The sequence below is a fragment of the Furipterus horrens genome, unplaced genomic scaffold (assembly GCF_987537825.1).
Source record: "Furipterus horrens unplaced genomic scaffold, mFurHor1.1.pri manual_scaffold_4, whole genome shotgun sequence".
Lineage (NCBI taxonomy): Eukaryota > Metazoa > Chordata > Mammalia > Chiroptera > Furipteridae > Furipterus > Furipterus horrens.
In genome coordinates this window covers 158,811,398-158,826,912 of record NW_028327174.1, presented here as the reverse complement: position 1 = coordinate 158,826,912, position 15,515 = coordinate 158,811,398, and the positions used below count along the sequence as shown (strand labels likewise).

The 15,515-nt window shown below is 35.4% G+C and overlaps 1 protein-coding gene across 1 annotated transcript in view; it reads right to left on the bottom strand.

The window, feature by feature from the left end:
- Positions 1 to 902: 902 nt before the first annotated feature.
- TMC1 (transmembrane channel like 1) overlaps positions 903 to 15,515 on the bottom strand; it is a 129,399-nt gene continuing 114,786 nt past the window's right edge. The window contains exons 17-20 of the mRNA XM_090275222.1: positions 13,642 to 13,767; positions 10,195 to 10,273; positions 10,040 to 10,091; positions 903 to 925 (exon numbers count right to left, since the gene is read on the bottom strand). Coding sequence (XP_090131348.1) covers positions 903 to 925; positions 10,040 to 10,091; positions 10,195 to 10,273; positions 13,642 to 13,767 — 280 coding nt within the window. The remainder of the gene's footprint in view (positions 926 to 10,039; positions 10,092 to 10,194; positions 10,274 to 13,641; positions 13,768 to 15,515) is intronic.

Below are 15,515 nucleotides of genomic sequence, written 5' to 3'. Positions count from 1 at the left end.
ACAAGGCTGCTAAGAGCATTGATTGTTACTCTTCAAAGTCAATTTAAACTTCAAATAAATAATAATGCTTAAACACATATAGAAACTGAAGCCCCATCCCACCCCAAAAAAGTGTGTGTTTTTGTAACCTTAACAAAAGCAAAGAAAAATTCTACAATATGAGAACCTATATTCAGGAGATATGAACATTGGAGGTCAAATGATCAGACTGTGATAAAATAGCAATCACTTATTGTGTCATTTTTTAAAAACTCATGAAGAGTTGGGTTGTGTAAAATCCATGTACTTCCTCAACCCTGTGCGGATCTGGGGCCTAATTCCCTTAGGGCATTTATTCTAAAACACACCTATTTTATTTTATATTAAATCCAGCAGCAACTAAAAAGACCTTGGGTCCATATTTTGGGGGGTCACAGATGGGGAGACAGGTAGAGAAAATAAGGTGTTGGTGTCATAAAGTCAGTTAATGAATGCTTACAATGAGTACTTTAAGAACATATTTCTAACCTTGGAAAAAGGGAGTAAAGTAGTCCTGTTCCCAGGCCAAGAAAACTAAGGAAGAAGAAATGTATAAAATGCAAGTTCATAATGGGCAAAAGATTTCTAATTTAACCTGTATTACTGAATCACACCTTCTTTTAAACCCAATTTGTCAAGGAAATGGGTCAGAAGAGAAAATGGCAGTGTAGGAACAAATCCTTAAGTTGGGATAAGGTGGAGATCCTTCTTGTTGCCTTAGGACTGGTGATGCCTTATTGACCAGTCTGATTTTGATAATCCATCAGGGCTAAAACAGAGGAATAGCAATTCCACAATGCTTGTTCTCTGGGCCTTCACGTAAGTCATTGCTTTTAGACAGCAAGGTGAGGAGTACTTCTGGGCCCCCAACACATCTTTGAAAGTTACTGGCCACCAGCAGCTGCAGCTGTTCAAAATAAATTAATTAATTAATAATAAGAGAGAATGAAAATAAAGAGAAAGCAAATAAAAATTTTGCTTTCAGTGTGCCTCATGATTCTGAATGAGATATCCTGAAATCCATATCTTCCACATATGCTGTACACTGAGTTTTTATATTCAAAATATTTCTTTACTTTTTATTTTGCAAAATCCTCACAAATCCTAAAGACAGGAGAGTGAAAGTTCTTCTCTGTTTGTAACATTTATTCATTACTGCTTATGTAATTAATATAGAAATTTATTCCTTTCAAATTTTTTTCAGTAAAATAATTCTTCATTAAAAAAAATTTTTTTCATTGTTCAGTAGATACTAAATAGATATATACTGAGTGTATATATAAAGTATAAAGTATAAAGTTCTGGATTATCTCCTGAGTTAATAACTATAAATAAGATATAGTCTCTGCCTTCACAAAAGTTAAACATAATTTTAAGAACAAATTATAAAAAAATATTACACTGTAGCATTATATTATTATTTAAAATAATAAAGATAGCAATAAGCCTTAATTAGAATTCAGATCAAGAAATCAGAACTTTTCACTCACCATTCTAAACACTAATTGGATAATGTAATATCTTCTGAGTTAACAACTGTAAGATACAGGTTCTGCCTTCACATAAGTCACACATATTTTAAGAACAAATTATGGGAAAATAATATGTGATAGCATTATATCAGTATTTAAAGTAATAAACATAGCAATAAGCCTTAACTAGAATTTAGGTCAAAGAACCAGAACTTTTCACTCACCATTCTAAACACTAGTTGAATAATGTTCTGTTTTGGTTTTTGGATGGATGGCAAGAGTGTAATTTTATTTTATTTACTTATTTATTTATTTTAGTGTAATTTTATTTTTATTTTTCAATTATAGTTTAGATTCAATATTATGTTGTATTAGTTTCAGGTGTACTGCATAGTGGTTAGACAATCATTTACTTTATAAAGTGTTGCCTTTATATGTCCCCCCTATATGTCCAGTACCCACCTGGCACCATACATAGTTATTACAATATTATTAACCATATTCACTGTGCTGTACTTTACATCCCTGTGACTATTTTGTAACTACCAATTTGTACTTTCTAATCCCTTCAACTTTTTTTATCCAGTCGCCCAACCCCTCTCCCTTCTGGCAACCATCAGTCTATTCTCTGTGTCTATGAGTCTGTTGCAATTTTGTTTGTTCATTTATTTTGTTCTTTAGATTCCACATATAACTGAAATCATATGGCATTTGCCTTTCCCACTGTGATAGTCACAATCTAGAGCCAAAACAAAAGCACTACAGATATGTCCAAATATTTGCCTCTAACTATTCAGTAGCTACAGGAGACTCATTTCAGCTTTAGTGATACACATAGACTGAAAGCTAAGGTATGGTAAAGGATGTTCTATGCAAATTAAACCAAAAGCAGGGATAACTATACTTATATTAGACAAAATATATTTTAAATCAAGACCTTTAACTCATATGTGGAATCTAATGAACAAGTTAAAGTAACAAGAAAAATGGGGACAAACTCATAGATGGAGAGCAGATGACAGCTGGTTGGGGAGGAGGGAAGGGGGTAGAGGCATTGAGCAAAAAGGAAAAAGGGCTCATGGACATGGACAACAGTGTGCTGACTGCTGTGGGGGATAAGGGGACTAAATGGTAATGAAAAAAATACAATAAAGATTGGATCAAAAAAAAAAAAGAAAGAAAAGAAAAACCTATAACAAGACACAAAGAAGGTCATTATATAATATAAAAGGAGACAATTCATCAAGAGGATATATTAATTGTAAATGTTTATATACCTGAAATAAGAATATTTATATATTAATATAAATATATAAAGCAAATATTAGCATCTAAAGGCAGAAATAGACAGTAATACCATAAGAGCAGGAGATTTCAATACCCCATTTTCAACAACAGGTAGATCATCCAGACAGAAAAATCAATAAGGAAACATTGAAATTAAACTCCATATTAAATCAGATTGACTTACAGACATAAACAGAACATTCCATCCAACAGCAGAATACACAGTCTTCTCAAAGACACATGAAACATTCTTCAAGATAGATCATATGTTAGGCCACAAAACAAGTCTTAACAAATTTGAGAAGACTGAAATTCTATCGAGCATCATTTCGAAACACAATAGTATAAAACTAGAAATCAATTATGAGAGGAAAACTTGAAAATTCAAATATGTAGAGATTAAACAATATACTCCTGAACAACCAATGGGTAAAGGAAGACATACAAAGGAAAATAAAAACTACCTGAGACAAATGAAAATGGAAACACAATATACTAAAACTTGTGAAATGTAGCAAAAACAGTCTTAAGAGGGAATTTATAATGATAAACACCCACATTATGAAAAAAGAACGCTCTTAAATAAACTAATTTCACACTTCAAGAAACTGGGGGGGTGGGGGCGGGGGGAGAACAATCTAAGCCCAAAGTTAGCAGAAGGAAGGAAATGAAAAAGGGCAGATGGAAAATAAATAAAAACTGGACTTCCAGACAAGATGGAGGTGTAAATACATACTGTGAGTCTCCTCACAACTAAGAAAGAATTTACAACCACTTCAAAACTAAAACAAACAAACAAACAAAAAACCAGAAAATCGAAACTACAGAGAAGTTCAGCAAAGAAATAATCAGCCTGAAAGGTGGGAGGGGAAGAGCCAGGGTGGAGAGAAAGAGGAGAGGAGCAGTGGCTGCGGGGGGGGGGGGGATGCTTGACAGGCAGCATGCCTGGCTGCATGGCTAGAGGCAGCGGTGGCAGGCAGGCAGGACTAGCAGTACAGCGACTGTAGCTGTGGTGAAAGACACAGTCATACAGTTTAAACCTGAGAAGTGATCCCAGCCCCAAACCAGACAGATCCCAGACCCAGACAAGATCGTGTACTTGCGATTCCAGTGCTGGGGAAAATAGATCCACATTGCTTCTGACAGTGAAAGCCAGTGGAGGTTGGGGCAGAAGAAGAAGCTATCAGTCTTGAAAAGGAGGCAGCTTGCTTAGTATGGGAAGTGGGAGAAGCGCCTGGAAAAGGGGCGGCAATGGGCACTATTTCCCTCTCAGACCCTTCCCCCATATACAGCGACAAAATGCAGTGAAACGGGCGCCAGCACTAATGAGTACCTAAGGCTCCACCCCCTATAACATAACAGGTGTGACAGCCCTACCCAAATCAGGGAGGCAAACACAGAAAGCTGTCAAGATAAGGAGACAGAGAAGTACAGCCCAGAAAGGGGAGTGCAGGTCAAAGTTCCAGTGATAGAAGTAAGCGACAAGGAGATAATAAATCTAACAGATAAGGAGATGCATAGTTTAAGGCACTGGTGATAAAGATGCTCACAGACTTGACAGCAAATGTGAAACAGGATGAGGAAAGAATGAAGGCTGGCCTGGGAGGAATGAAGAAAAATCCACATGAAACTAATGGTGAAGGAAAGGAGACCAGGGTTCAAATCAACAAATTGGAACATAAGAAAGAAATAAACAGTCAACTAGTACAGAAGGAGGAAACAAGAATTGAAAAAATTGAGGAGAGGCTTAGAAACCTCTGGGATAGCTTTAAACGTGCCAATATCCAAATCATAGGGTTGCCAGAAGGTGAAGAGGGAGAGCAAGAAATTGAAAAATTATGTGAAAAGATAATGAAGAAAAACTTCCCTAATGTGGGGAAGGAAATAGACATATTAGTCCAGGAAGCACAGAGAGTCCCAAACAAACTAGACCCAGGGTGGACCACACCAAGACACATAATAATCAAAATGCCAAAGTTAAGGATAAAGAGAGACTCTTAAAAGCAACAAGAGAGAAGAGGAGAATTACCTACAAAGGGGTATCTATAAGACTATCAGCTAATTTCTCAAAAGAAACTTTGCAGGCAAGAAAGGACTGGCAGGGAATATTCAAAGTGATGAAAAACAAGGAACTACAACCAAGATTACTCTATCCAGCAAAGCTATCATTCAGAAAGCAAGGGCAGAGAAAGGGCTTCCCAGACAAGGTAAAGCTGAAGGAGTTCATCATCACCAAGCCATTATTATATGAAATATTAAAAGGACTTATTTAAGAAAAATAAGATCAAAACTATAACATTAAAATGACAACAGTATCACAACTATCAACAACAGAAGCTAGGAAATGGAGACAAAGGCAAACTAAGCAGACAGCCAGAGTGGGAACAGAATCATAGGTATGGGGAGCATGTTGGGGGAGGTCATCTGGGCAGGGGAAGTGGAAGAAGGAGGGAAATCATACAAGAATTAAGAAGCATAGCAGCATGGACAGGAGGATGTTGAGAAGAGCTTATATGCACAACCCATGGACATGGACTAAAGGGGTGGGGACTGCTGGGGAGAGGGGCATTGTTGGGTGGAGGAGAGCAAAGGGAAAAACAATTGGGACAACTGTAGCAGCAAAACCAATAAAACATACAAAAAGAAAAAATAAATGAAGACTAAAAATGCCTCCTCATAAATAATAAAAAATAAATAAGAGTAAAGAGAGTTGTGAAATGCCACACACACACACACACACACACACACACACACACACACGGTAAAAAAAGAAAGGAAAGAAAGAAAAACTAAAAAGAAATAGAAAGGATCAATAAAACTAAAGTTGGTTTTCTGAAAATATAAACAAAATTGACAATCCTTTAGCTAGACTGAAAAAAAAAAGAACGAGAGAAGACTCTAATAAAATAAAAAATGAAGAGGAGACATTACAGTTGATAACACAGGCATATCAATGATCATAGTAAACTACTATGAACTATATGCCAACAAATAGGAAAAAGGAATACAGTCCTACAATAATACAACCTACCAAGACTGAATCATAACAAAATAGAAAATCTAAACAGATCAATTACTTAGAAGGAGATTCAATCACTAATTTAAAATCTCCTAACAAAGAGAAATCCAGGATGGCTTTACTGGTGAATTCCACAAAATAGCTAAAGAAGAATTAATACCAATCCTTTTAAAACCTTTCCAAAAAGTTGAAGAGGAGGCTAACTCTGCCTACACTCATTTGGCAAGACCAGGATTACCCTGATACCAATGCCAGATAAGGACTCAACAAGAAAAGAAAATGACAGGTCAATATCCCTTATGAACATAGATGTAAGAATGCTCAACAAAATGTTAGCAAACTAAATTCAACAGTACATTGAAGAGATCATATACCACGATCAAATGGGATTTATTCCTATGATGCAAGGATCGCTCAACAAAATGAATACATGTTGCAAATCAATAAGTGTGAAACACCATATAAACAAAATGGTGGGTGAAAATTATATAATCATCTCAATAACTGCAGAAAAAGTACTCAACATCCTTTCATGATAAAAACACTCAACAAATTGGGTATAGAAGGAATACACCTCAATATAATAAAAGCCACATATGACGATTCCACTGCTAACCCAATACTCAAAGGTAAAAAAGTTGAAAGCTTTCCCCTTATATCAGGAATAAGATAAGGATCCTTACTCTCAGCACTTTTAGTCAACATAGTACTGAAAGTTCTAGACAGAACTATTTTTAAAAAATTTTATTTTATTTTTTATATTACCATTTAACCCTTTTATACCCCTCTCTCCCCATGTCCATGAGTCCTTTTTCTTTTTTGCTCAATTCCTCCAACCCCCCTTACCTCCCACCAACCACTAGCTGTCATCTTGCTAGCCAGAGCAATTAAAATAGAGAAATAAATAAAAGGTATGGAAATCAGAAAGAAAGAAAATTGTCTCTCTTTGTAGATGACATAATATATCTGGAAAACCCTAAAGACTGCACCAAAATACTGCTGGAACTAATAAATAAATTCAGTAAACTTGCAGAATACAGAATAAGTATACAATAATCACTTGCATTTTATATACTACAACAAACTATCAGAAAGAGAGAAATTAAGAAAACAATCCCATTTATAATAACAGCAAAACTAATAAAATGCTTAGGAATAAATTTAACCAAGGAGGTGAAATATCTATCTGTACATTGAAAACTGTAAGATGTTGATTAAAGCAATTGAAAAAGACACAAATAAATAGAAAGATATCCCATATTAATGAACAATTAATATTGTGAAAATGTCCATACCACCCAAACCTATCTACAAATTCAATGCAATCCCTATCAAAATTCCAATGGCATTTTTTTACCAAGCAAAATAAAAGCAATCCTAAAGTTTGTGTGGAACCACAAAGGACTCCAAATAACCAAAACAATCTTGAGAAAGAACAAAGCTTAAGGCATTATACTTCATAACCTCAAACAATATTACAATGCCATAGTAATCAAAACAGTATGGAATTGACATAAAAACACAGATATTAATGGGACAGAATAGAGAGCCTAGAAGTGAACACACACAGTTATGGTTAATTAATTTTTGACAAGGCACCAAGAATATAAAATAAGGAATAGGCAATATCTTCAATAAATGGTTAGGAAAACTGGATATACACATGCAAATTAATTAAACTAAATCTATATATTATGCTATACACAAAATAAACTAAAAATGATTAAATATTTGAATGTAATATTTTAAACTGTAAAGATCTCAGAACAAAATGTAGAGAAAAAGCTGCTTGACATTGGTCTTGGCAATGATTTTTTTTATTTGACACCAAAAGCCAAGGCAGCAAGAGCAAAAATAAAAAAGCAGAACTACATAAGACTAAAAAGCTTCTGCGTAGCAAAGGTAATTTAAAGAATGGGAGAAATATTTACTAGCCATATATCTGATAAGGGGTTAAACCTAAAATATACAAAGAACTTATACAAATCAAAAGTAAAAAACCAAATAACCCAATTTAAAAATGGGCAAAGGACCTGAAGAGATGTTTTTTCCAAAGAAGACATATGAATGGCAAAAAAGTATGTGAAAAACTATTCAGCATCATTAATCACCACAGAAATGAAAATCAAAACCACAATGAGATACCACTTCATACCTGTTAGAATGTCTATTATTAAAAAGGCAAGATGCCCTGGCTGGTGTGGCTCAGTGGACTGAGCACAGGCCTGCGAACCAAAGGGTCACAGGTTTGATTCTCAGCCAGGGCACATTCCTGGGTTGTGGGCCAGGTCCCCAGGTGGGGGAGCATGAGAGGCAAACATACATTGATGTTTCTCTCCCTCTCTTTCTCTCCCTTCCCCTCTCTCTAAAAATAAATAAATAAATAAAATCTTTTTTTTTTTTAAAAAATGCAAGAGATAAAAGCTGGGGAGAATGCTGAGAAAAGGGAAAAGGGAACCCTTCTGCACTGTTGGTGGGAATGTGAACTGCTGCAGCCAGTATGTAAAGCAGTACTGAGGTTCCTCAAGAAATTAAATATAGAACTATAATACAATCCAGCAATCTCACTTCTGGATACATATCCAGAGGAAATGACATCATTAATCTATATTCCCACATTCACTGTAGTATTATTCACAATAGCCAAGGGATGGAAAAAACCTAAGTGTCCATCTGTGGATGAAAGAATAAAATGTAATATATGTACATGTATGTATTTATACAGCTGTAATTCAAATAAATAATACAATGATTAATAAATAATAATGCAAGATGTGTTTCATGTCCCCACCCCTTTGTGTGTGTGTGTGGGGGGGGTATATACAGATAATGGAAAGATATTCAGCCTTATAAAAAAAGTAATTTCTGTCATTTGTGACAATATAGATGAAACTGGGGGACATTGTGCTAAGTGAAATAAGCCATACAGAGAAAGACAAACACTGCATTGTATCCCTTATATGTGGGCTCCAACACAATGAACTTGAACTCAGAGGAACAGAGAGTAGAATGGTGGCTCTCAGTGGCAAGGGGGTGGGGAAATAGGGGAAAGGTGGTGAAAGGGTATGAATTACTAGGTATAAAGAATAGGGTCTAAGGGTGTAATGTATAACATGGTAGCTATATATAATAATACTGTATTGTATAATTAAATTTTGTTAAAAGAATAGAACTTAATTATTTTCACAAAACAAATAAAAAGGTAAATATGTGAGGTGATGCATGTGTTTATTAACTCCACGGGAATACTTTCATAATGTATGTGCTTATCAAATCATTATATGCACACTTTAAATGTATTACAATTTTATTTGTGAATTATACCTAATAAAGCTAAAAAAATTTTAAATGCATTTAGGAAACAAGTAGCGTAATACCAAAACAAACAAACAAACAACAACAACAAAAAAATTAAGGCTACAGCTGCAGTCATTCCTGGGGCCATGAAGGTTAGCCACCATGGAAGGAGAGCAATGTTGAAAGAACCACAGGAAAATGCAGCTCAGCCCTGATCACTTCTAATCTGAGGGCACAACGTGGCATGAAGCCATATGTACATACCACTCTCTTGTTTATCTGTGAGGACTAATACATTTGTTTTTCTTTTTTTCCTACTTAAACCAATTTAGGAGCTAGGTAGGAGGGAAAAGGAGTTAAGGGTTAGGAGTTAAGAGAGAAAAGTTGAAAAAAAATTTCACTGAACTTCTTAGGCATCACTTTTCCATGTGGAAAGCAAAGTATATCAATAATTTTGCTATGTAGATATATGCTTCTTTCTAATATTTTAAAAATTAATGAAATTAAAAAGGAAGAAAAATTAATGAATCAGAAAAGTGTTTGACAATCAATGGTGGTGAGCTCAGAGGACCCTCATTGGATCTTCCCAGTTTATCCTTCTAGTTATAAAAATGGTCCAAATGGGCAGGAGAGAGCCTGCATTTGTATCTGCTATTTACATATGACTATATAGTTTTTTTCTATCTTCTGTCATTTTGTGAGATCACTTTTCTATCACTACTGCTAAGTTTACATTTCTGAATTTTTCTTTGTTTCCTTCTCCTACTGGGAAAACAATCCAACCCACTAGATGCCTGAGAAGGGCTAAAAAGGTGGACAGTAAGAATGTGAGACAATTTGCTTAGGGTAATAATGCCACCCTGCATCAAATGCCCCCATTTGGAGGGAAAAAAGTAAAAGTATGATGTTTGTAGGGAAAAAAATCGCCAACAAACATATCTCAAACCTGCTCGCGCAGCTGCCATTTTCTTGTTTCGCATTTTGTTCTCCAGAGCTTGCTACACAATGAGAAAAAGGAGAAAAGATCAACATGAGATTTCCTGGTGTTTTTTTTACTACTTTAATAAAGGCAATAATTCTATGAAATGCATTGTATCCCACCTCTTTCATCTTCTTTTGTAGAGCCTGGTTTGCGGACTTCTGGCCCTTTGCAGTAGCATTAAGATAGTAGATGGTTAAACTAAAATTAAAAAACAATAAAATGTATGGTATTTTTCAGTTCCTCAATACTCCTCTTAAACTTACATTAACTAAACCATAGAATGTTGGCACTGGAGTAGACTTTAAGATATTTTCTACTCTAAACCTCTCATTTTGGAGATGAAAGGCTGGCAGAGGTACAGAGAGGTAAAAAGTGCCCTCAGTTACACAATGACTGGAGTGGCCCTGGGAAGTGGGACCCCAGGCCTTTTCCTCCACTGTTGGTGGCTCTGTTCACTGTACCTTACTGCCTAACTTTAGCCTCTTCTTGGAAATATATTCACATCAGTTTAAATTATAATTAAAAGTAACATTTTAAGTTGATGTCAATGGCCTTCAAGAAAAAGGAATGTCTACTTAAGCTCAGGGAATGTGTTGAATAAAAAAGAAACTGACTTTCTGCCTTGAAGTTCTTCCTTTGACTTTTACAACTAAGAATATAATCCTTGTAGTCATAGTTAATTAACATGAATTTTAAGTAAAACACTTACATTTCTAGAAAGAGAAAATTCCAGCCAAACATTGCTGCAAAATTCAATATACTCATTTTTAAAGCAAAACAAATAAAGAAAGAAAACAATGCAGAAGAAAAAGGTAACTGGTATTGCTCTTTGCTGCAAATAACTGATACTGAACATATTTCCTCTACTCACTAACATGCCAAATTATATCTTTTATGAGCCATCTGGTGCTAGCAACACAATTATTGACATGGCTTAGCAGGGTTTATTTATCCCTTACGTGAGTAGCAGGAGTTTGAATGAAATTACATGCATGAAAGCATCTGGTACAATCTCTGTGATGAAGTAGGTGCTCAATCAATGTGTGTGTGTGTGTGTGTGTGTGTGTGTGTGTGTGTGAAAGAGAGAGAGAGAGAGAGAGAGAGAGAGAGAGAGAGAGAGAGAGAGAGAGAGAGAGAGAGAGAGAGATGAAGATTTTCATAGAAAAGTGCCCAAAATTGGAGGGGAAACTTAAAGACCCCACAAGTCATTTGCAGTTCTGGAATTCTGTTTATTCTTCACTTTTTTTCTGTCTTGTGATGTACCTTAAATATCTATTCCTTATAAATCATTTTTTTATTCTCCAAAGGACTAAAACTGGCTGCAGAGCACTAACCTAAACTCTACTCAGTTACCAAAACCCATCTAAACTGATTTAATCTGACCCATTGAGGAAATTCAAAATGCTTGTAACATGTAACATTCTCTAATTAAAGGTAATAAAAGAAAACAAGGCAATTGTTTGGGCCCCAATAAGTGGAACACGAGACCTCAGGATTTGAAAAATCAAAACACCAATAAATTGAAATGTGGGTTTTAGATTAGAACCTTAGAACTAAAATCAGCCTTGCAGACCCCTATTTGACCTTCTATCCTGCCTGCTCTCCTCTAGACCTGTTCGGGGTTGACAAGTGATGGTCTCCAGGGCTAATTTGACTCCTGGCCAATTATATGGCTCATGAGCTAAGAATAACTTTTACATTTTGAAATGGTTATGTAAGAATTTACATAATATTCTCAATTTTACCTCTTGGCTCACAAACTCTAAAATATCTACTCTCTGGCCCTTTAAGAAAAATTTTGCCCATCCTGGCTGTAGACCATCCCTGACAAGTGGTTTCTAGCCTTTCTGAATATGCCCACTCATCCCAGTCTCAGTGTTTGGTGTTGTAAGTGAGTGAAGGGAATAAGAGGTGGGAAATGAGACATGGGTTCGAATTCACTTATTAGCTCTTAGATTTTGGGGAAGATCTTCATGTGCTATCAATAATATGAACAGTGAGGCCAACTTTTTAAGGTTATTATGCAGATTAAATGAGTTAATATATGGACAGTGTCTGGAACAAAGACAGTGTTAGTTTCTCTTCCACAGCTTATTTAATATTTAATTAGTGGCATTGGAACAATGTCACTTCTTTGCTTAAGAATAACTCTGTCTCAGAAAAACAATAACATAAAATTAAATTAAAAAAAAAAGAATATGTCTCTCATCTAGTTAAGAATGTAGTCATAAAATCTGACATTATGTTTAGTATGTGTTTTTTTTTAACACAATCTCATCTATATCTCTAAAGGGCTTTGACTTTTAAAAGCCACAGGATACTTAACAAACTCTCAGAAGCTGCTATATCATAAAAACATGGAGAAAGAAAAATTACTTCAAGGGCCATCTGGTGAAACATGCTGCATTCAGCTTGTTATTTTCTAACATGAGAGGATTTACTATCAGAGTCTAAATGCCACCTCTTGATCAAGGTTCTAATATATAATAGTAAGCTGTCCAATAAGAATAAAAAATATCTAAGCTACAGTATCTTACTTTCTTAAGAATTAGAATGAAATTTTGCAGAAAAATTTCAGGCTTCAAAATGAAACAAGTTGAATCCATTTTCATCTAATTGAAAAACATTAGTCTCTAAAAAAAGAAAAGTAATGTTTTACTGTTTAATTATCCCCATAGGCTATTAACTCTCCCTCAAGAAGGCATCATGGTGTAAAGAGGAGAATGTTGGATTTACTGTCAAAGTCCTATCATTACTATTTTGCTATAGTCTCACTTAGGGAAAATCACTTCACCCTCCAAGTCAGATTCTTAATGCACTCGATTGAGGAATATAACATTTGCTTTCATGGATGTGGCTCATGACCATGATCATTGCAAAGATCATGTAACAACTTGGCCCAGACCCAGTGGGCCAAGTGAAAGGAATATGGGAACAAAAGCCCCCTTCCAAGTTCCCCTCTATATGTCATTTCTGACACTGAAGGGACAAACTCAATGCCCTTTCCAAGACTCTTCTGATCTTCTGATTCTATTACTATGGACACAGAGTTATTGATGGCCTCCTACGTACCAGGACACGGTGATTTTCGAAAGACCCCTTAAGCCTTGATCCCTAAATTATAGTCCATAGGGCACCCAAGAGGAATATTAACTTAGAGTTTCATCATTTCTGTGTGTTCACAGCCATCTGCTTTATGGAACAAGAGATGGGGGCCAGGAGGCGGGGGGAAGCTCAATGTGCTGATTAGATTTAGCATTTAGCATTTATATTTCCCTTGCTTTAGCTGTTTACTGATAATTATTTTGGTTACTTGGCAACAGATCTTGTAATCTTAGGCAAGCAAAGGCAGATGCAGATGGCTGTGAATTATGTCCAACAGGATCAGAATATGGCTCATAAATTTTAGCCTCTCACCATCATGTAAATCAGCACTGAATTTGGTTAAGTTATAGCACAACCTTTGGAGAGGGTGAGAGAGCTGAGAAAGCTGAGAAAGCTGAAGCCGAAAAGGAGCCAGGAAGAACATTACAAAGGCTCTTTCTATGAGAAGGGAAAGCACATACACCATAACCAAAGTAAAAGCAAGCATCAGCGCAGGGTTAGAAAGCTGTCTCAAGAGCGTTGCCAGCCAGCCTGGGAAATCGTTATCCAGTGTCTCTCCAATGACTTCAAACATCCTATTTTTGCCACTGTGAGGAAAAAAAAAGAGAAGTTTATTTAAAACATATGGAAAACCATGATTAGAGCAAAAAAACTAATCTTTTGCAAACACTACCTAAGCGCTGTCTCAGAATAGGAATCTGATGCTTTACTCTAACTCCTGATTCTGAGACCTTATATTGTCAACGTATGAATAAGTATGCTAAATTTTATCCCAACATAAACACATAATCAAAGTGTGTAGGAAATTCATCACAGTATTGGGAGATAAATTTTAAAAGCTATATTACTAAGATTTTGATTGAGGTATGTTTTATAAATAGTTTATCAGCCTACCTCTCAGCCAGCTCTTTTTGTAGGAGAAAACTGTCTTTGGGCTGAATAAACAGTGAACTCAATTTTTCAATTAGCCTTGAAATGAGCACCAGGAATAGCATAACAGAAACAAATTCATAAATAATCCAATACGTCCTTCCATGAAATAGCTTCTATCTCATTTTCCACCAAACCTCTTTCATGAGAGCTATTAATAGGTAACAACACTGAATGATGGGTCCTTTCTCTCTCAGTATTTCTTCTGGACAGGTCTTAAAAGTACCAACATAATTCCACTGTTAAGAACATAAAATAAGAAGAGAAGGCTAAATAGGTTCTCAACCTATTAAAATAAGACCAAAACCCTATGAACTAGAAAAATGAGAGCAGATGTCTGTCTTAACTTAGTACCTAATATTAAAATTATAAAGTAATATCCATCCTGCTAAGTTAATTTTGTTATGCATATTGATTTTACTATGAAAACATGTTACTTTCATAAAAGAAGCTAGGTTATCACTAAGTTTTATGTATCGTCAGAATAAAGATTGGCATAAAATTTAATATAGTATTTAGTTTTACTTTTTTTGATCTTTAAACATTCTCAATTACTAAATGAATATGATCCACAAGGTCCAGATCAATTTTTAATTCTCATAAACTAATAATATCTTTCAATAGACCAAGAATGACTTCAAGTATCTTCTCAGTAGTCACTGAACTACAGAAGTATATATTTTGCTTCACAAATTATAGATCTATACACTAATTAGAAAAACACATGTAAAGGAGAATAAAGTTTATAGACAATTTAATGTTATATCAACTTATTCCCCTAAAGTTTCTTTTTCATCTATTTTAATTGACCATCCTCCCATCCACATGGAATAGAGCCAGTGTTAGAAGTTAAGCAAGGAAGAGAGATCAGACAATCTACCCTCCCTTTGCCAGCCTGTCCAGCTATGCTAATGATGTAGTTAGAATGGGGGGACTGGAACTTTACAAAATAATGCCTACTTATGAAAGTCTTCTTCGTATTTATAGTGCATTCCAAACACAAAGTTATTGGCAACTCCGGGGATTCTTGGATAACTTTTCCAGATAATGTCTCTAACCAAAAATTGATATCTTTTAATTTTACACAAACTACAGAAACATCTATAAATCTTTAGCAATCCCTTTTTCTGACTGATTAGCCAACATATGTCACTTAGCAATATTTCCAGGTAGACTTTCCAGTCTACTGTGACTATACACCACTTACCCTGTAGTCTTCCCTATGGCTATAGCTCCAGCCACGCTAAATGAGAACAGTCTATGAGCAGGCCAGTCTATCCAGCCAGACTGAAAGTTCCACAGGGCCATAATATGTGCCCAAGCTAACCCCACGTCTCACCTAGTGTTTAGTGCACAATAAGAAGTCGTTATTCACTCATTAATTTAAGTTACTGGCTAATACTGT